Below are 21664 nucleotides of genomic sequence, written 5' to 3' on the forward strand. Positions count from 1 at the left end.
CATGCTACCCAGATTGGCTGAGATCTAAGAACAGCAGTGGTTATTACCCATGAATTATATTAGTCGTTGTAGTGTGGGTTTTGTAGGAGTTAAGTGGTCTCACGTTTGCTACTGTAGATAACCTATAATATATTACTGTATTTGATCAGATTCGTCTACTTAAACTCAAAAAGCAAACAGTATTACTAACAGTATTTTTATTTAGAAATTTCGGCCACATATTTATATTATCCATGAAACTGTCAATAACAGTATAAGGATCTTAATTCCTAAGTTTTTTAACGTATTTTTCTTTTTCCGCGGGTGCGATTCTTTACACACAGTGAATGCGCCCAGCGCTGGTGAACAACTGATTGTGTTTACGTCTGGTGTACACCACTGTGGCGGCGGGCGTAGGTATCACGTGATTTAGGTCACATGTTTGCAAGGACTCTATTGGGGGTTTTGTGGGAATGAGGTGCCAACTTGATCTTAATACCACATGGCCCTTAGTGCCCTGCTGTACCCCTACACAAAACTAAACCCTAAATTACTGTAGACCAACAAAACTAAAAACTCTAGGGCATAAGTAAAGTCGAGGGTATTTATTAGTAATGAAATACCACAATTTATACTTTACTTAACTTTTAGTTTTCACAGCATTCTTGCATTTTGCTGACTCAACATTTCAAGTTTCAAATTTTATCCACACTCAACATTCTGACTCTAGTTAAAATTTTAATTACCCTATAAGGCTTTATTAAAGTAATAGGCTAAATAAGTAGTTAGTTATTATAGTAAGTTAGAACTAGGTCTAAATTAGTAAATAGACTTTCACTTTGTTAACTTTTTCATATTTATAGTCCTATAGAAGTAGGCCTAATACTTAAAGTAATTCTAAACTAGGTTGATTCATACTTTATAAACTTGACTTACTTAATCTGCTTTACTTGTAGTCTTTTTACTACTATTCAAATTTGTTTAAACAAGTTTAATAAGTAGATCTAGATTTATTATTTTCTTAGGTTCCTAGTAATTCTAAACTAGGTTGATTCATACTTTATAAACTTGACTTACTTAATCTGCTTTACTTGTAGTCTTTTTACTACTATTCAAATTTGTTTAAACAAGTTTAATAAGTAGATCTAGATTTATTATTTTCTTAGGTTCCTAGTAATTCTAAACTAGGTTGATTCATGCTTTATAAACTTGACTTACTTAATCTGCTTTACTTGTAGTCTTTTTACTACTATTCAAATTTGTTTAAACTAGTTTAATGAGTAGATCTAGATTTATTATTTTCTTAGGTTTCTAGTCGGTGAATGGAAAAAAGTTTCAATGATTAAATGTAAAAAAGAGTTACAAATGTGTATTGAGAAATATTTTGGTTTACTTGTTGAGAATAATTTTAAATTTTGGGTATTTATAAATTGGGTCGTGTTTTTTTTAGTAACATTTATGAACTAAAAGCATCATGGTTTCAATAATAATCCGACTTTGATCTTCACAATAAGTTAAAGTATTTAAGATAATTTACACGGTAGCCTCAAATTTTATTTATTTATTTGAATACCTGGAAGAAAAGTTAAGCTAATTATAAGGGGGTGTCCATAAATGACGTCACACTCGTAAGGGGGAGGCGGGTTTGTAATTTTGTGAAGGTGTGTGATGACGGGGAATGGGGGTTCAGATGGTGTCACGTCACTTTTTTGCATTATAAAAAAGAAATGATAGAAAGCAAGTTTTAGCCGTTATTTTGCGTTTTAGAAAACTGTTTTAATAAATTGTAATAGGAATTGACAGAGTTCTGACAAGATTTTGGAAAAATATCGATGTTTAAAAAAAAAAATTCAATAGCAATTTTGAGGTGGGGTTGTAGGTTGAGATGTGAGGTCATTTTAGGGAGGGTCTGGCTTATTGTGACAACGTGTGATGGGGGGGGGGGGGTAAAAATCATTTTTAAAAGCCTGACGTCATTTATGGATGGCAGGTAAAAGAAATGTAGGCCCTTTGTTGTATTATGTGTATTTACTTTTTTTTGTCCATCCACATTTTGTATTGTTGACAGTGTGCTTCAATGGCAGCCTTTGTACCGTATCAGTTTTTGCATTGTCTTGATCATGTGTTTTGTGATGTAATGAGGGTGATAAATGAGGGCAGTGATTGTGGCTGAACTAAAACTATTGTTGTGATGGGTTAAAGACAATAATTCATATTAACTATATCTTCTTCCCATTTCATGCTGATTCAAAGTTTGTATTTTAAAAACATGAAGAAAACTGAGTAAATTGGAATATTCTACTTAATTTTATTCTACAAAGGAATTAAAACCTACATACTATACTTCACTCAACATTGTTTCATGCATTATCAAATAAATACATCATACACACATATATCTAAAATTTTTACATTACTATTAATTAATTGTATGTTGATTTGCTCTTTCTCAAAACATAAAAGTATTAACAAATTCAATGATAATACACATTTGTGACTTTTTTTCCTGTGACTTTTTCCTGTACAATCTCCTAGTCTAGTAGCAACAGGGTGAGACAATAAAGTTAAGTGTAACTAAGAAGGCATACTACGAGATTCTACTACCTTTTTTTTTCACAATGATCCCTAATGATTAAAGAGTTTAGGAACTAAGATTACCAAAGTAAAAGCCAACATATATGTGTAATAGTAATTTAAAATACATTTTTGATGAAAAATTTATACATTTAAGGATTTTAACACTGAACTTTTATCTCCTAGGTTGAAAGTGAAAAGAACAAATCATGAATGCAGAATCTAAAAAACCCTTCAGACATAGTGACACTGCTTCTGATTCTGTAAGTATTATATTTTATAATATTATAAAAAAAACCCACTGAAAGTGTCATTCCTATCCAAAGAATATCTGAGAAAGTTTAGGTGAGTTCATTCCCACTTTTTTAGCGTCGTATGAAGTCTCAGTTGTTGAAGTGAGTGGCTACATCAAGTTGAGGATCTACAATTTTTTTGGTACCATCATTACACATCTATTAATTTTTGTAAAATAGCCTTAATGGGGTGGGAAATTATATTACAAGTAAATTACCTTATAAAATGTACATATGTATGCCTAATTGATGTAAACTATTTTAAAAAATACATTTTATATTGGCAAAGCATGTATTTATTGATATCAGCCACTTTGGTCCTGTCCTTTAAAAGAATTGTATGTAAAATTGTAAAACCAGGAGCCTCTGGCAGATGGCGCTTATCAGCTGAATAAGGCGATTCATCTAGGAGAGAGGTCATTCTGATTTGTGGAAAAATCTTCCTATCTAGATCTGAAAATATATTCAAAACTAAACTAAAACAATTATTTAATTCATTTATTATATTCTTATTTTACCTCATTTTGTATTATAACTATGTAATATTATTTCTTTATTCCACATTTTTTAGTGATATGTTACTACTATGTCTTTACTACGCAATTGCTTTTTTAAATGCTGTTATTAGGTTGTTGTTTTGTTTGTTTATTTTAAAACAGCCAATGTGAAAAAAGGCCTCCATGCCTACTATTGTTACCGTTATTGAATAAATTGAAATTGAACCCCCACTGCCTTGTGGTAAAATGGCTTCAGGAGTAAACCCTAAGGAAATATTAGGAGTGGAGCCAGTTACGTAGCTAGGATTTTCAGGCCCGTATGCAAAAAATTTCAATTTAACAACTACATATAAGGGAAGGGTGTTAAACAATAATTTTTATATTTTGTATTTATACTTCCTGACTGTACATTTGTACTGTACTATTATCTAGTACCCTTAATGTGTTATTTTTTTATTTAATTACTTTAATGTGAAAAATATAAATGTAAGCCTGTAAAATATAGGCATCCAAACACAGTAAGGCGGAAGCGGGAGTGCGGTCTGCATCAGGTGACATGGTGCCAATAAGCAGAACATTTACTGTCAAAACAATGTCATATCCTGTTCAAAAAATAATTTATAGGAGGATTGGGGTGGCACCACAAACTGAAAATTTTGGAGGTGGGTGGGCTGACACCCTCAGTAAATGTACAGGGTGTTTAGTTTATCCTGCTCTTAAGTTTGCAAAATGATGAATAAGTTTGTAGATCCAGTTATTTTTTTAGCTGCTTCTGAATGTTTGATATTTAGAATAGCCAAGTTACTGACACAAATAGTTTTCATTACATCATCAATTACGTCATCATAACGAGAAAATAGAGATTTTAAAAAATCTATCATAGAATTCAAAATCTCCTTCCCATAGACTATGAAATACTTAAAAGGGTTTTTCTTTAGAACTAGCATACCTGCTTGCGGTGCTGCTTATCAATTCCTACACACCAGAGTGACTAAATATTTTAATAGGGTTTGATCAAAGTGTCACCAAACATATTTTTAGATGTGTAACCTTATTGTTTAAAACTGAGTTATTTAAATGTAAATAATGTTGGCGCTATATTTCTTGGATCTTTGTGTATGGAAGCTCAGACGCCACAGGGCATGCCGCTTAAAAGCCTCTAAGGTACGTTAATCACTCTCCGTAATAGTCCTAACCCTATTCCTCAATGGTTTGCCCGAGAATACCTGTAGTTTTATAAGTGCGGGTGGTACTGTGCAGCAAACTGGGTCCCATCGCACCCATCCACATCTGCATGCCACTGCTTGTGCACTATGAAAAGAATGGATCTTGTCCAGATATACCCTGCAAAAGTGCTAACCTCCTTCATCCAAAAAAGATTATATAAAAAAGAGGATATGAAACTTGCACTTTTTAAAACCCTGACCATTGCCCTGACCTTAGAGGTGGACAAGGAGTTGTTGTTTTTTTTTTGTTTGCGTTTAAATATTCAGATGTCTACCAATCAGAAAAAGGTTATGGTTGCGTACGTACATTAAATTGGAACTGGCAAAAGTAGTTGAGGCTAAACTTTTCGCCTCTAGCACATTTACATAAGTGTAGGAGGTTATCTGGACGAAATTCTAAGGACTGGGGGATCTTTTACGGATTTATAATACTTTCTGCAGCAGAAACTAAAGTTGATTTTCTTTTTTAAAAAATTTGTATTACAAACATGTTTAAATTTCAATGTAAAAATATTAATTTTTCAAAGAGGGGAAAGTGTCCCTGTGTTCCTTGGGCCACTATGCCTTGCTTATGCTAGCTTTACGGTAGCATGCCACTGTTTGGAGCCCTCTAGGTGATAGGATTACCAGCTCTGGTCTCCTTTCTGCAGCTTTTGCTGGTATACAATGTATTGCCTAGCTTTCCTTTGGACTAAACTGGCAAGGTCAAGAGAGAGGGATTATGATGCATGGGTAACCCACTATCTCTTCGTTTGATGCCCAGGTACTCACCTGGAGAGGAAGCAACACTGAAGGCAACAGTCACATGACTAGGATCTCAGTCAGAATAGAAATAATCTCACCAAACTGCTCTGGCCAATCCCAGCTCTAATAGTAATGGACAATTTAAATATACCTCCCATCCGAAGTTGACTCAGTGCACCTATTTAATGGTTCGCCCACAGAAAAGCTCCTAGAAGAGATGGTATCCCAGCAGGAATTATCTACTTTGGAAAACAGACACTGCTTAATTAAACCTCTTAAGACATCTTGATGCAAGCCAACTCCTTTGTTGCTCAAGTAATGATAACTCAGAGAAGACTTGCTGAATCCCAAAAGACATCTATACAGATCTTACCAATGGTACAAGACCCAAGGGACAACCCCTGCTGAATTACAGAAGCATCTGCAAACAAGATTTGAGGCAAACAGACTTAAACACATTTGGGACCAGCTGGCCCAAGACAGGACATTGTGAAGACAAGCTTTGTCCAGATTGGCATCCTCATCATCGCTGAAGGAAAAAGGGCTGAGGTAGCCCCTGAGAGAAGAAGAAAAAAAATCTGCTTAAATGGTACCAACAATTATGATATACAATAACAGTGACAGAACCCACTCCCGCATTGGCATGATCAGCCACAGCAGAGCCTGCACCTTAGGAAATGAGCTTAAGTATCCCCTTTCTGAAACAAACTATGACATGTGTTAAAAAATGAATTTTCACAATAGAGTAAAATGTCAGTAATACCTTATTTATAACATGCAGTTCTGGAATGCTATTAGTATTAGAATGAGGCATTTTATTTGAAGAATACACAATTCATAAGCGATCTAAAAAAATAATTAAATAACTGCCAGATTTTTATATATTTTCACCAATATTTCACCAAATTGAGGTTAACAGTTTTTTAAGCTCCAATTTGAATTGTAGAAAAGAGGTGCTGCATTATAAATAGTGCAAAACGATGTCAACCACATCACAATACAAGTGATATCACTTAATACAATGCCTATTGTTTTCCATCTCACTATTTATTCAACTACTTTACTCATTCTAGATACAGCTATTCTTAATTTCAACATCTTATGGAGTACCTCTCACATTAAATACCTAGCCCCTAACTCTCAAGCTTGCATACTATAAGAACATATTCCTATCGCCAAATGTCACTGCTTCAACTGCTTCATCAATACATGCATTAGTTATATCTCGCACCAACATTCATTTGCACCAAAATACCCTAATAAAACATTCATCATAACAGGCACATAAAAAGCTGAATTATATTTACAACATTATTTTACAAAAGAATTTTTTTTAAATTGTTACTTAGTAGTTTCTTTCCTTTATAGGATGCTAGTGATTATGATAGCCTTTCTTTGGCTAGTTCCCAAATTGAAGGAAGCAGTACAGCTGTAAACCAAAGCAAAAGTGGGAAAAAAAGAAGCAGTCGCAAGTCTAGACAAGAATGGGATGTAATTGGTGGGCTAAAAGATGGACAGAAATGTCAAGAAAAACCAGAAAAGTATGTATAGCGCCTGGTATACTTTGCTACTATGTCATTTGCTTAAAAATTAATCTCAATTTTAAGTTTGACTTTAGCAATTAAATATCTATTTTAAATTTCATTACTTATTATTTATTGATTTAACCCTCACAGTACATCATGATTTACAAGCCTTGCTGTAAGTTGTAGGTGGAATCCACCTGTATACATTATATAGAGAAAAACAATTGTGACATGATATACAAAGATGCACATTATTGATTGTGTCTGTTATGGTATTATTACAACAATACCACAATTATATCATACTAGGATGCATCAATGTCATCTATTGATGATGTCATGTACAGACAGAGAGGGGCAGGGTTTACTGACTTTTGTGACTGTACAAAAGGGTGAAGGAGGTTGAAGAAATGTAATTAAGCCGCCTTTTTGTACTTCCTAAAAATAAAGATGGCTTAACAAAATCTTAATTTTAATTACCATTTCATTTATTGATGAGTGGGCAGTAGGTGATGGAAATTTTTGACATCATCATTTCAGAGGTATAATTCGGCCTTAAGTGATTTACTTGGTTGTGGAGGTACGACACAAACCACCTAAAGTATTGTCACATGATCTTTAAAAGACAACCCCTAATGTTCACATGTTTTCTATTTAGTCCAGCTATGAGTATACAGTTTCACTTAAATCATTAGTTGGACAGTTCTATCAGATTTTTCAGGGAATGAATTTATTTGATAGTTGTATCCTTAAACTCCACTGTATTTTTGTTAAGAAAATCTGCTTTATTATCACTAAAATAAAATGCATGGGCCATCCTGCTTTTGTTCGTTTTGGCAAAAGCACCTGTATTGTAAATGCTATATAACTTTATCACTGGACATCATTTTGTTTTGATCAGGCTCTTTTGCCAAAATAAGACATTTCTGCATCACCTACCCATAAAGATCTTGATGACATGCTTATCTGGTTTGGTTTTTTATGATAGAACACCTCTCATAAAATATGTCAAGTTGCAAGCGAATGGTGATGCTACCTTTAGCAACTAAGTTCAGCTGAGAACTTCTGGACCAATTATGATATTATCGTTGTGTTCCGACTTCCCATTCATCTAAACCGGAGCGTTTATTTTTATTGAACAGCAAGCCAGTGAAATTGTTATCGGTTGTGATGTTACTATCTGAATAATTTCTCTTGATTTTTTGGTTATTTTAGCAGGCATACATAGAAGTTTAAAAGTTTATGTTCTTAAGTTTTATTTTTACTAATTCTTTATTTTGTCACAAGTGTTTTCCACCCACAACATACTTACAAGTTATGTATTTTTAACTGCCCATAACTCATATGAAAGTCTTATAAAAAATTGTGTGCACTTATAATAGACTGGGTAGACGAGGCATATACAAAGACCCAATACACCAAACCATTTAGTGTGCCTAGGGTAGACACTTAAAAATGAAAATCTGTGGGTTCCATCCATGATTTAGTTACAGTTGAATACATCTGTGTAAAATTTTAACTTTATTTAGTTTCTTTTTTATCTTTTTGCATCAGATATCATGGTTACCTGATGAAAAGACGTAAATGGCCAATGAAAGGATGGCATAAGGTTGCTATGCTTTATTTACCTTATAAAATTTTACTTGGTGTAGTGTGCGCTTGATGTAAAATAAAGTGTTTATTTTAAATTTTTTACTGCTATAAACTTAAAGAAAAATAAAAAGTGTAAATGAGAATAGCCACATTACATTATCCATGAAACTGTCTATAAAGGATGGTTACATTACTATTTTAGTATTTATCGTTCTAAAACAATAATTTGAATAAAGATATCTAAAAATAAGATAATTAAAAAGGGATTTAGTTTCTAAAAAAAACTGCATTATTTACTAATTACTTTTTGTGGTGTCAGTGTTTGTTTATGTATTACAGGATTCGTAAAGCGAACAGGTTGCGTCAGTCATTTAGTTCTATATTATATAAGAATGAAAAAAATGGTGACCCGTCAAAAGAGCGCACGACAAAAGAGCGCCGACATAAGAGCGCAGACAAAAGAGCGCCGACATAAGAGCGCTGACAAAAGAGCGCAGACAAAAGAGCGCCGACATAAGAGCGCAGTCAATTAAAGAAAACACATGTTGTACGCTAAACGAATATGACATGGTTAACATTTGTTTTAATTTAACAATCGGCGAGAAAACAACGTCTTTATTTATATATTATGGTTAATATGTTATGAATGCAGTTTGACAATATCTCTAACCCAAGTAACATGGAGAAGATCGAATCAGAGAAAGGGAAGGTAATTATTTTGGTCGAAGGCTACATATATCAAAAGGACAGAGCAAATGCTGATGTACGACATGGAGATGCTGCAAGAAAGATGGCTGACGAGGACGGATGAAAATGCTGAACGATGTTGTTCTGTCATCATCAGAACACAATCACGATCTTGATCCGGGTAACATTGAAGCAGCGAAAGTCGTTTCGGCTATACGAACACGGGCAGTGGAAGGGGTGGAAAAACCAAGGCAGATTATACAACAAGCCAGAGAAGGAATTTCGATGGAAGTAGCACCTCATTTGCCGGCCATACGTCGCTTCACAACGTGCAATAGAAAGACAGAGAAAACGCAGCTGCCATACCCAAATCCACAGAACGTTGCAGAGATAACAATTCCTGAACCTCTTCAAACGACAACCAGAAGCTTCAAAGAACAATTACGTTCAGCTGAACCGAAGATTGCAGGCGATTGCTTCAACCTATGCTAATGATTCAATGATGGACTACCTACGGGGTATAGCCCACAACTTAGCTTTATAAATGCAACTATAAAGAAACGTTTTATTAATTTGAACTTATTTTCATTTTGTTACATTTCATTTCAGTTTATATTCTCACTTTAGGCCTATCATTTAAAATCTTTGTATGTGTTATTAGATTGCGTTTTGAATAATTGTACCAGTTTTTTAGTTAAAGAAACTAAACAATTAGTTTTTGTAATGAAACAATAAAGAGTTAACACCAAACGATGCCTTCTGATCTGAGTTAATTTTCTTGTTTTTATTTATTAAATATGGTTTTTCGATTTTTAGTTTGCGCTCTTATGTCGGGAAATTAGTGCGCTCTTATGTCGGCGCTCTTATGTCGGCGCTCTTATGTCGGCGCTCTTTTGTCGTGCGCTCTTTTGACGGGGTGCCGAAAAAAATGTGTTATGTCCATTATTTAAGTCGAGTATAATAAGCAAATTTTTAGCTAATGATATTAGATTGAGGTAGAGGGGTTAATGTTATGAATGGTATTAGAGTTATGCAAGGGTACAAAAGTATGTGTGTTGTGAAAGTTTTTACATAATTAATAGATGGTGAGTTTTTGACAAAAATGTTATGTGTTAGCATAGTATAGTTGTTTCTCTGGAAGGTTAGGGCAGTCTTTGTCTTATCTTACAGTTTTAATTAACATGAAGTTCAAAGTTCAACTTAGATTTATTATCCTTCACAAAAATTATAATTTTATCTGAAAATATTGTAAAAATACTTTCCTTTATATGGTATTCAAAATTAAAATTACATTAGACAAAATTCAAGTTTATGTTTGTCGTTGAGGCTGTGGTGAAGGTTAGGGTTTATGTTTGTATTCATTTGGTTGTTTTTTACTAGTAGAAGTGCAGGGAGTGGAGAGGGTTTATATTCATGTTTTTGGTTGAGGTTTGTGTTTATGTTTGTTTTATGTTTATGTTCATGATTGAAGTACTGGTGAGGGTAAGGATTTATGTTTTTATGTTTATGTGGGTTTTTTTTAGATGTAGAAGTAAAAGGAGTGGAGAGGGTTTATATCAATGTCTATGTTCATTTGTGGTTGTAATTGGTTGTGGTTAGGGTTATGTTTAGAGTTAGGTTATGGGTGATACACATGTTCTCAATGTCATTCTTTGCATATAGACATTAATTGGAAATTTAATATATAATATTCTCAAAACCCAATCACTGCTGGGTATATGATGCTTAATATTTAATAAAGTGACAGTCCTTTACAGATAAGTTTTTCACAAAAGCCAGTTCAGAGCTTTGCTGGGACAGCTAGTACTTTATAAAGGAAACACTGTATGTCAGAATGCATTGTTATCGAGTCCTGACCTACATGAAAAATTTGAAAGAAATGTGTCATATAGAAGTGCTCAAAATTTTTCTGGTAATTTTCCGCCCATGATGGACAATAGACAGAGGAGTCAAGTATTAAAAAAACTCCTACAGGTTTAAGAGGAATTGGAGATAAAAATTACCAATTACATTAACCAGAAATCACAAAAAAATGTGACATAAACCCATGAATGATCTTACACCTATGAGTGAAATTTTGTCCACCTAACTGACATGGTTAACCAAACCCAATTATAAAGTTCCTCTTCATCATATTGGAGGTCATTAAAAATTTAAAATAATCCAAGTATAAGATCATATACTTAATCAGTGGCCTATCTAGGTTGTAACATGCACTCTTAAATAGTAATTTAAAAAATACAATATTTTCATTTAACTAATTACACATAGAAATATATTTATGACAATGACTCAAATCTGTAAAAAAGATATACATAGCTTTTAGCCATATTGCACAACTTTGAATAAATAGAAAAATAACCCATTAAACATATCACAAATCATGGATAACAAATGAATGAAAAAAGAATAGTAAGAACAGCGATACAAAGCTAAATTATTTAAGGACTATCAAATGTAAAACTATTGTTTTATTGGTGTCACACACTTACACACACACATACAAATATATACATACACTTGTTTGCTGTTGTATAATAATTTGCCTGATTGAATGATATGTAGATTTGTAAATTTTGTATGTGCTTTCACACCAATCCACTTTGGTGAACGGTCTATTTGGTGTCACCCCTCCCTAACTTTTTGTCAAATGACATCAACAAAACACTATGTTAATCCACATTGAAAAAGCATTAAGGGGCTTAACTTTAACACTTATATATTCAAGTGGAGAATCCTTGTTTTTGTAGTAAATTAATTTATTCAACTGCAATGATCATTTTTTTCTGTTTATATTTTGCTATTTTCGCCTTGGTGTCACCACCACTCAAAATGGTGTGACCCGGTGCGGTCCGCACCCCTCCCCCACCCCTCACTACACCTCAGACTTACATATGAAATTTCATCTACCAAACTGAAATGGTGTTCAAGCTACCGTGTTTGCATGGAAATAAAGTATCAATTCAGGTTTCTGGAAATCACTGAGATGTTGATAGAACCCTGCACATACAATCTAGATTTATATGTGAAATTTTGTCCACCTAACTGAATTGATACCATAACTTTAGTAATTATGGAAGAAAAGGAGTAACTTTTTAAAATTGTTTAAAATTACCTAGCATCAGTTACATTATCAATCCTATCTTAAAATTAAACAAATCTTAATTGCACACAAAAACCTGACTGATAACGTAATTAAAAAGAGAATAACAAAAATATAACTTTTATAGCCATATTAACATTTTAAGTCTACAATTTTTCAATTTGGGTATGGAATCTATCAAAAAGCAGCATGAAACCTCTATGACGTTGTATTTGTAAGAATTGCTTTTAGTGCACATTTTTTTTTCACACTGACAAACATAATTGCAAATTAATTTAATATAAACACTCTCACCTATGTACTTTCTCTTCATCTACTTAAATTGAAATTTTCATATTATGTTTAAATACTTGTTTATTGCTTCCAGTTGCTACATTATTTTATACTTAGTTTACCTCTACTTTATAATATATTTTCTTCAACAGAGGTTCTTTGTGTTGGACAAAGGAATACTAACTTATGCAAAGACAAGTGCAGATGTCAGTAGTACATTTTATTGTAATTAGTACCTTCTTCATTCTAAATTGTAATGTTGGAAGGGATTTCCTCCAAAACAATTTAAGTATTATGTGTCACCCTGTGCCATGTAATCAGTTGACTCCAAATTCAGCCTGCTTTCTTTCTGGATTTGCTTCTATAGCCTTTGTCTAACCAAGAACAAACTACCAGGCAGCGATTGTTTGATTTAATAGTTTTAATAGTTTTCTCTCCTATATGGGTTGCTATCCCTAGCTATCAAGCTTCACTTGCCCAGGGGTTCAAATTTGGTACTTCCATTCAGTTTTGCAACCTGGAGCTTACAAATTAGTAACCACTAGTGATTATTTTTTTAATGAGCAAAATGAAGAACACTTAGAGGACATTAGTTGTATTAAAAATTACATCCACATTGTCGGGCCTGAACAACTGCTGCCTTGTTTGTTTTTTGGATGGACAAATGCTATTAAGAGCAAAGAAGAATAGAGTACAATTTTTTTTTCCCTTGAACTGGAGACAAAGTCTCTAATTAGTGTAGTGTAATAAACAAAGTAAGTTTTTTTTTTTTATCATCACTTCAAAAAATGCAATTTTAGCACAAGTGATCAACATTTTATTATTTAGTATTAGTCATTAGGACTGTATAAAAAGCTTTCATTAATCACTGATCAATATATTCTGATTCTTATTTATGTTAGACCTCTCGGGTTTCAACTGAGATACTAGCCTTCCTAAATTCTTCAAAAAAATGTAACTGCTTGAGCTGCTTTTTTTAAAAAAAACTGTTGCCCAGTAGGACATTACCCCCAGTCATAGCTTACGGTTCAGCTAGGGTTAGAGCTAGGGTTTGAGTTTGGTCTAGGTCTACTGTTAGCACTAGGGTTAGGGCTAGAGTTATGGTTAGGGTTAGTGTTAGAATCAGGGTTAGGCTCAAATCAATGTCTATAGTTGGTTTTGGGTTAATTTTAGGGGAGGTGAATTCTTAGGTGTTTCAACTTTGTCTTAAGGTTAGGATTAAGGTGATATGTAGGTATAGAGTTGGAGTTAGAATCAGGATTCTATCTGGGGGGGGGGGGGGTGTTCATGTCCTGTAGCCAATAAAACATACCATTACTGACTCATAAGTATTTACACCCAGCTATAATATGTACCCATCCTGAATCAAGGTAAAGAAAATGCATCTGGGCATAGTGCTGACATCATTCCCTATTAAAATGTGATTAAGAAATGTGGATTGTCAGATCTGAAGAGGTATTTCACAGTTAAATTAAACATGGCATCTTTATTTAGATACAAAAGGGCAAGTATCATGGACTGATGGATATAGGGCTTGCAGTAATAACATTTAAAAGACAAGGACAACGAATTGATATTGATGCTGAAGAGCAAGTACATCACATTAAGGTTGGATCAATTAATCCTGGACTTTAAAATTTGTTTATGTAATCAAAACTAGCCATGTATTTCATAGCATCTAGTTTGAAGTTGTTTTTTTTTTTAATTTTATTTAATTAAGCAACAAAAATATTTTGAAAATAGTTAAAATTTATATATTTAATATAGTAATAGTTTAAATTTACCAATCATTGCTGCTGGTTTGGAGTTTAATTCATTTTTTGTTGTTGTAGGTTTATACAGTTAGAGTAGTTAACATATGGCAATATAGAGAATTAGGATCAAATGTGAAGATTGCATTAGTTTTGTTCTTTTTGTTTATTAAATTTAGTGTTTTAAATATAAGGCCAACATCCAAAAATTTAATCCACATATTTTTTTATATTCAATATTTAAATTTTGATTAAACAACAAAGTTCAACCAAGTTTTGCCATTAAAGTATACCAAAAGGTTATGTTAATATGTTTCCCTTGCATGTCCTGGAACAATTTGATTTTATATTTTGATCTGAAGTCATGATTTACGAAATTCCTTTCAACAACCAGTATACTGCAGAACCTCATGCTCAGAATAAATATATTTGCAGTTCTTTAAACAAAAGGATGTTAAAAGCTTCATGTCTGATATTATTTGCTATTTTAATTAAAAAAACAAGTGACTGTTTGCATAGGAGTAGAAGAGTCAAACTGGTTAGACCATACTGGCGAATCATGCTGTAGATTCCTCTTTCTTGGGAAGCTTAGTCTTTTACATTTTTAAGCAAAATTGCTGCCCAGGCATAGATGGTGTAGTATCCATAAAAGCCTTATCCCCACAGACATTTTTCTAATTTAATCCTTCTAAAACTTATTAATGTTTTCCATATCTTCACTTTCTTAATTACTACTGTGGTTTGTATTTTATGCTCATCTTGATATTTGTTCAGAAGTAGCTTATGTAAGAGGTTGTTACATACTAAAAATCCACTGACTATTAATATAAATTTTACAAATAAAATACTTCATGTTTATCTTGTTAATTTTAGTTGAAGGATACTGTCTTGTTTGAAGATTGGCTAAACATGTTGCGTCGTCATCGGCTATATCGACAACATGAAATAGTTTATGGAACTAAGGAGTCATCTAGACTTTCTCAGATATCACCAAAAGAGGATATTCCAATACTTACTAGTTAGTAGCAAATAATAATACTTGATTAGAATAAGAAAAAAATGCTTAATTTTAAGTTACCTCTTTATCCATTCACTATGTTAACTACAAAAATTAAATTTATTTCTCAAGGTGCAAACTTACCAGAGCTAGTGCTAAATCAGCCTCTTAAAAAAGAAATAATAAGACAACCAAGCTTCAAAGGAGCTCCAGGAAGAGTAGTAACATGGCTTGTTGATTCCTCTGGTTTTGAAGAAAGTAGCAAATGTAATTCCTGTCATGAGACTGCTTGACAAAGTCTAATAAGTAGTATTATTTAACTTCCTTAAAAGTTTGATAAAATAAAGAATCTATCTTTTGTGATGTGGGGGGAGTATCAATATATATGATATTTTATTATTCTGCATTGTCCTCCTTGAGATAAGGATGGAACATTTTCTTATTTCCATATAAAATAAACAATGTAACTTGCTCTAGAAGAATAATACTATATAAAACTTAAATCTTATTTGTCGTACCCCCAACTGTCTCTCTAGTCTTGTCTACTACATCATTGTCATCGCTATTAATGTCATGTCATAATCAGACTACACACATTCTATCAAGTAAATTAAATAACCGCACAAACTCTCAACCCATTTTGCCCATTGTTAATGCAGACTAACCCAGACATGCCTACCGTCCCCTCAAAAGCGGAATTGTTCCTCACTTTTAAAAAAAATATCGTGTCCAGTTCTGCCATCCCGTGTTCGCTGAAGTTTGTTACGTTTTTTTTCTTAAATAGTAAAGAAAAGTAAAAAGTCTAATTGGAAAAAAAGAGCATGGAAAAGCGATTATCTCCCTTTGGCACACATTTCTGTGTCCTACAATGAGGCCATTGACTCTGATTTCAGCCTGCTTTTCTTTTTGGGTTTGCTTCCATAGTCTTTGTCCAACCAAGAACAAACTACAAGGCAGCAGTTGTTTGATTTTGGAGTTGTCTCTCCTAGAAGAGTGGCTGTCCCCAGCTAACGAGCCTCATCTGCCCGAGGGTTCGAACTCGAGACTTTTCGGTTTAGCAACCATGAGCTTTTACTGACTCAACCATACTGACCCCCTAAGTATCATCTAATACTAAAAGATCTACTAAAGTACTAATATATAATGTGGACAATCTAGCTTCTGAAAGTTCTTTTTAGTATTTGCAATTGAATTGTAGATTTAAATTATGCCTTGAATAGCGTGTAGGGAGAAAAATACAATAAAATCATGACTATCACACTAATTTCTAGATCTAGATAGATCTACTAGTACTAGATACTGTTACATACAGATCTGTCTTGTAAGTTTTAACTACTACTATTATGAAGAACTTAGTAAGAAGTAACTAGGACTTTTACTAGGTAAATCTAAGTCTTAACTTTTAACTTATATTTTATATTACAAATGAAGCCTTCAGCATTAATTTTTGTTTATATAGCCTAGAACAGGGGTTCCCAACCTTTTTTTACTCTAGAGCACATTCTAAAATATCGGTAGGGTGGCGGGCACCGCCTATTTTAAATCGACAAACTCCATCCAGAGGCGTAGCTACCCTTACCGTCACCCGGGGACAAAACCTTTGATTTGCATCCCCTTCAACCTTTCAATAATGTTTATGAAAAAAATTCTGTCTCTGTCGAATAGTGAGAGGCGGGCACATACGAATCGTTCGGCGGGCGCCATGGCGCCCGCGGGCACGGGGTTGGGAACCCCTGGCCTAGAACATAGCAAGGCAGGAATAATCAAATCAATAATGTGTCAAACCTATTTGGGGGTCTCATATATATATATATATATATATATTTATATATTTATATATATATATGCATACACACACACACTTTGACTCCTGCCCTTTAATCCCTGACTTAAAACTGTGTCTATCAGAGATATCTTGCTGTCCCAGTTAGAGTTCTGTTTTTTTTTAAAAAATTGGAACTCAGAACTGTATTTCAAAAGCAATTTTTAAAAGTTGCAAGATGTAACTTATTAGAAAGTTTTTGTTTTTTACAGTATATTTTTATTTATTTTCATATAGATTTGCAAATATGTCAGGATGAAATGAATGAATTAAAAGACTTGTTGAACAAGATATCTGCAATTCCATTTTCTAAACTTCCGCAAGAGGTAATAGCTTTTTCTTAATTTATCTGCTGCTGTAACTTTCACCATGAGGATTATCCACCTATTTTAAGTTTAAAATTTCTGACCTGTGCATTTTTTCATAGCCAATTGGGTGTTGGTATATGCAGGGCTCATACAGTCTCCTTCTCTTCTTCTTCTTCGTTCTTAATTATTAGTGTTGAAGGGGATCGAGATTTATCTGCCAGTGGGTTTGAACTCGAGACTTTGTTCGAATTTATCAACTATGAGCTTTTTGCAGACTCGACCACGCCTCCATCACAATTAAGGATACGTGTCAACAGGTTTTGAGCCATTGAGGCCATTGACTCCGATTTCAGCCTGCTTTTCTTTTTGGATTTGCTTCCATAGCCTTTGTCCAACCAAGAACAAACTACAAGGCAGCAGTTGTTTAATTTTGGAGTTGTCTCTCCTAGAAGAGTGGCTGTCCCCAGCTAACGAGCCTCATCTGCCCGAGGGTTCGAACTCGAGACTTTTCGGTTTAGCAACCATGTGCTTTACCGACTCGACCACGCCGACCCCTATATACAGTCTCCTGATTTTCATGAAATTCAAAAAAATCTCCTGAAATTTGAAAAACTACAGAAATTACATCAACTGCAAAAAATTGGACACAAAATTTTTTAGTATTTTTCCCGTTGATCTACATAGATGGTGGGTGAGCGTAAGCGATATTGCATTAAAAAATCTTTTCTTTATCTAAATGAAAGTTTGGAAAAAATAATGATTTCAAACACATTCACTTACATGATTACCGCTCATTTTTTTCTTGTTAGCAGGAGAAAATCCAGATCCGAACAAGGGATAACTATGAGTTCACATTAGTTTAGATATCAGCATGCCTACACAGGGATAATATTTTTTTTTATCTGAGCCCACCTTTGGCATTGAAATCACTGTGTCAGTATTGCTTAGATAAAATAAGGACTAACATATTTTACAGGTCGTCCTTTTCTTTTTTTTTTTTTTTAGAAATGCTATATATCTATTTTTAGATTGCAACTAGTGAGCACTAACTTGCATTTATCTTAAATTCAGCAATATGATATATGATTTCTTAATGAACCTTGTTACATGTCTCATCAAGCCAGCATACTACATACATGGGCATGAAAAAATATTTTTATCAAACTCATATTATTAGTTACGAGTCATTGAATTGATTCAAAAGTAATCTATATACTACTAAAACTCAAGTTTGTTTACATGTTTGAATATTTGTTTGTTTGTCTGATTTGGTACTGTAAGGAAACTGCTCTATATGGGGGGCTGTAAAATAGTATGTAGGTAGAGAACAATTTTTGATTGCAGACAGTTAATCACACATTTATTTAAAGATGTTAATTAATTTATTGATTTATTCATAGGTGTATTAACCACATTATTTTTAAAGTTTTAGAACACTGGCTTAACTTTGACTGAATAGTGACGTTTGATGACACTGTTAATTACAAACTAATTTAAAGCCGTTAATTAATTATTGATAAATCATTGGTAGATTAACCTCATTAATTATAAAAGTTTAGAACAATGACTTTAGTAATAGTAAAAAGATTTTTTTTTTTTTACGTTTTCAATTATTTTTTCTTAAGGCCTATATGTGAATGATAAGGTTGACTATCAGGACCTCGCGGGGCACAGGGCAGGTGAAGTAGAGTTCACCTGTTTCTATGTTCTCAGCATATGAAGGGATAGTGTGGTCAGAGCCATGCTCGGCCGGAATCGTTTTTTTTTTTTTAAAAATACAAACATGTCTGAGACTTGGCGGGGCACTGGGCAGGGGAAGTAGAGTTTAGTAGAGTTTAAAAATATAAAAAACGTCTTTTTGAATGCGGGGTCTGGTTATTTTGGGATGATAAGTGCTGGCAGACATGATGTCATTTATGGATGACCCCCGAAACCCACAGTTATCTAACTAGATAACCGGTAGTCTAGTATTCCTTAAAAATGTGTTGTTGGTAAACAATGTAAACTTTTTATGGACATTTAACCTTCACATAATGACTTCTAAAATTACTTTAAGTCATGTTGCACTATTCTGAAAGTTTTAGGAACTGTTGGTTGGTTCAAGAAGAGTTGTCATTACATAACAACTGACAACTTCTTCAACTTGCTTGCTTTTCAATGACTAGGAAATGAGAACATGATTTAAAATGGATTAAAATAGTCTCAAATGGTTCATTCAAAATTTTTTTTAAATTGTGTGCAGCGTTTTTAAAATTTGAGGTTTTTGTTTGATTTAATTAAAGATAGAATGCATTTTATGTTTTTATTATTTTCATTAACTAAGCAAAATTTTTAAAAGTGAAAAACAACTTGGTTTTTTTTTTTATCACTGAATAAACATGGCATAACTAGGTCTAGTGGCTTTATAAAGTATAATTTTTTTTTTTAAATTTACCAGCAAAGTTTTGAGTAAAAAATACTGAGTGGGATTTTCAGAGGATTGATCACAGAGTTTACAAAAGTGAAATAGAAATGTAAGGCTTAAACAAAATTCTTTTTACAGTAGACGAAAACTTGAGTTTTTATCCATGTCAACAATAATGAAAGATTGGTAGAACCCATCTCATCAAACTAGTTTGTGTCCATTAACCTAGAACTTGGGATACATACTCAGCCAACACTTTCTTCCCAGAAGCAACATAAAAAATGAATGCCAGCTCCATCCATTACACTATATACACTATAGGTTCCTATTCAAACAATACCAAACCATCTAGATTTTATTTTTCTCTGTAAAAATGCATATGGACATTTTCCATTCAGTATAATATAAGGCTTGTAAACAATATCATACAATGGAGGTTAATAATACTTTTATCAGATATATCAAGACAAACATTTTATGTTTTGAACATTGGGCAAAATTAACTGTCTACAATGGATGCTGTTCATTTAATATAACTTTTAAAAATATATATTTGAAATTACTTATCATCAGGGTGTGACTACAGCTGGACTCAATCTATCGATGTCACTTCTACCATCTCCTACTGATCGACTTCATGCCAGTGCTTCTAATCCAAATTTATTAAATTACTCAAATGAAAGAAATATAACAAATCCACACGGTCAAGGATCTGTTTATTCTGCTTTACATGACTTAAGGCTACAAGAAATGAAGCTGCGGGAAAGCTTCCTTAATAAATCTGAGATAGGTATGCTTTTTATTATTTATATCAACTCAAATAATTATATTTTAACTGTCTCTTTAACATGTTATAATTATTATAATTTTAAAATTAACACTTTTTAACCTGCCAGATATGTATAATTACCACTTATTCTATTTAAAAGTCATTAAACGTACATTGCTTTATTGTGTGTTTCAAGTTTACAATGATTTAAAAGACTTGCTGAATATTATCACTTCTGAAAGAGACAAAGTAAAAAATGCTTTAGAAGAGGAGTTTGATTCTAAGAACATGGGACAAATGGCTTCTCTTAAGAGCACATTGCTAGATGTAAGTATACTTTTTCTTTTTAAGCGTAATTTACAAATGTATTGCTTTTGTTGCAATAAAATATTTTAAAGTCATATGTATTTCTTTAGATAAATTAAATATTGAATGTTGAAAGTTAAAACCTCTTAACTGTCAGGGAACCACTATATAAAAAGCAGAGTTATTGGTTCTTAAGTACATAGAAAATTAGTAAATGGGATGTGCAGTAGCTCAGGTTGACATTAAAGATGAAACTTACAAACTCCACTTCATCTGCACAATGGATTGTTAGGTCTAAAAAGGAATCTTAGTTGTAGAAGTAGTAGTTAGATGTCACTGATAATCGTATGGACCAACTAAAATAAAATACTAAGTTTCTGAAATTCTGCTACATGAAAACTAACAAACTTGAAATTCCACAATATTAGTTTTTTACATCTTCATGTAGAGAAGGTAGATGATGTCTATGAATTATGAGAACATAAGGTTTCAGATTTGTGAGTCACTTATTAAATTAAAGAATAACAATTTTTATTATGTAACAAGATGTTGAGCATAGTAAGATATTTTCAATTTAACAGCAGACTGACTACTCATTTTATTTAACTCAATATGGGAAGTGCTTACAGTTAAATACAGGCATACATTTCTACCACTTTTGATAGTTCAGGCCCTTTAAAAAAATGTAAGCTCTTTCTAATCATTTCCTTACTACCTACAGAACCCAAAATGTGACTACTGTCTCCATTAGTCATAGTATTAGTAATGTAGGCAGTTTTTTTATGGTGGTTTATGTATTTACAGAATCCTTT

At 33.0% G+C, this 21664-nt stretch overlaps 1 protein-coding gene across 4 annotated transcripts in view; it reads left to right on the forward strand.

Annotated features, from left to right (window-relative positions):
* The window catches only part of LOC131953734 (oxysterol-binding protein-related protein 6), a 59357-nt gene that overhangs the window by 6312 nt on the left and 31381 nt on the right, over window positions 1-21664 (forward strand). For all 4 annotated transcript variants that reach the window (XR_009388674.1, XM_059317069.1, XM_059317067.1 and 1 more), the window contains exons 2-11: window positions 2740-2816; window positions 6682-6854; window positions 8394-8448; window positions 12648-12701; window positions 13990-14103; window positions 15120-15264; window positions 15376-15510; window positions 17303-17391; window positions 20351-20567; window positions 20743-20873. Coding sequence is in view for 3 of the 4 variants with exons in the window: in XM_059317069.1 (XP_059173052.1) it covers window positions 2763-2816; window positions 6682-6854; window positions 8394-8448; window positions 12648-12701; window positions 13990-14103; window positions 15120-15264; window positions 15376-15510; window positions 17303-17391; window positions 20351-20567; window positions 20743-20873 (1167 nt within the window). In the remaining variant the exon portion in view is untranslated. The remainder of the gene's footprint in view (window positions 1-2739; window positions 2817-6681; window positions 6855-8393; window positions 8449-12647; window positions 12702-13989; window positions 14104-15119; window positions 15265-15375; window positions 15511-17302; window positions 17392-20350; window positions 20568-20742; window positions 20874-21664) is intronic.

This window comes from Physella acuta, unplaced genomic scaffold, assembly GCF_028476545.2.
Source record: "Physella acuta isolate Inbredline_101_S28 unplaced genomic scaffold, ASM2847654v3 ptg000944l, whole genome shotgun sequence".
Taxonomy (NCBI): domain Eukaryota; kingdom Metazoa; phylum Mollusca; class Gastropoda; family Physidae; genus Physella; species Physella acuta.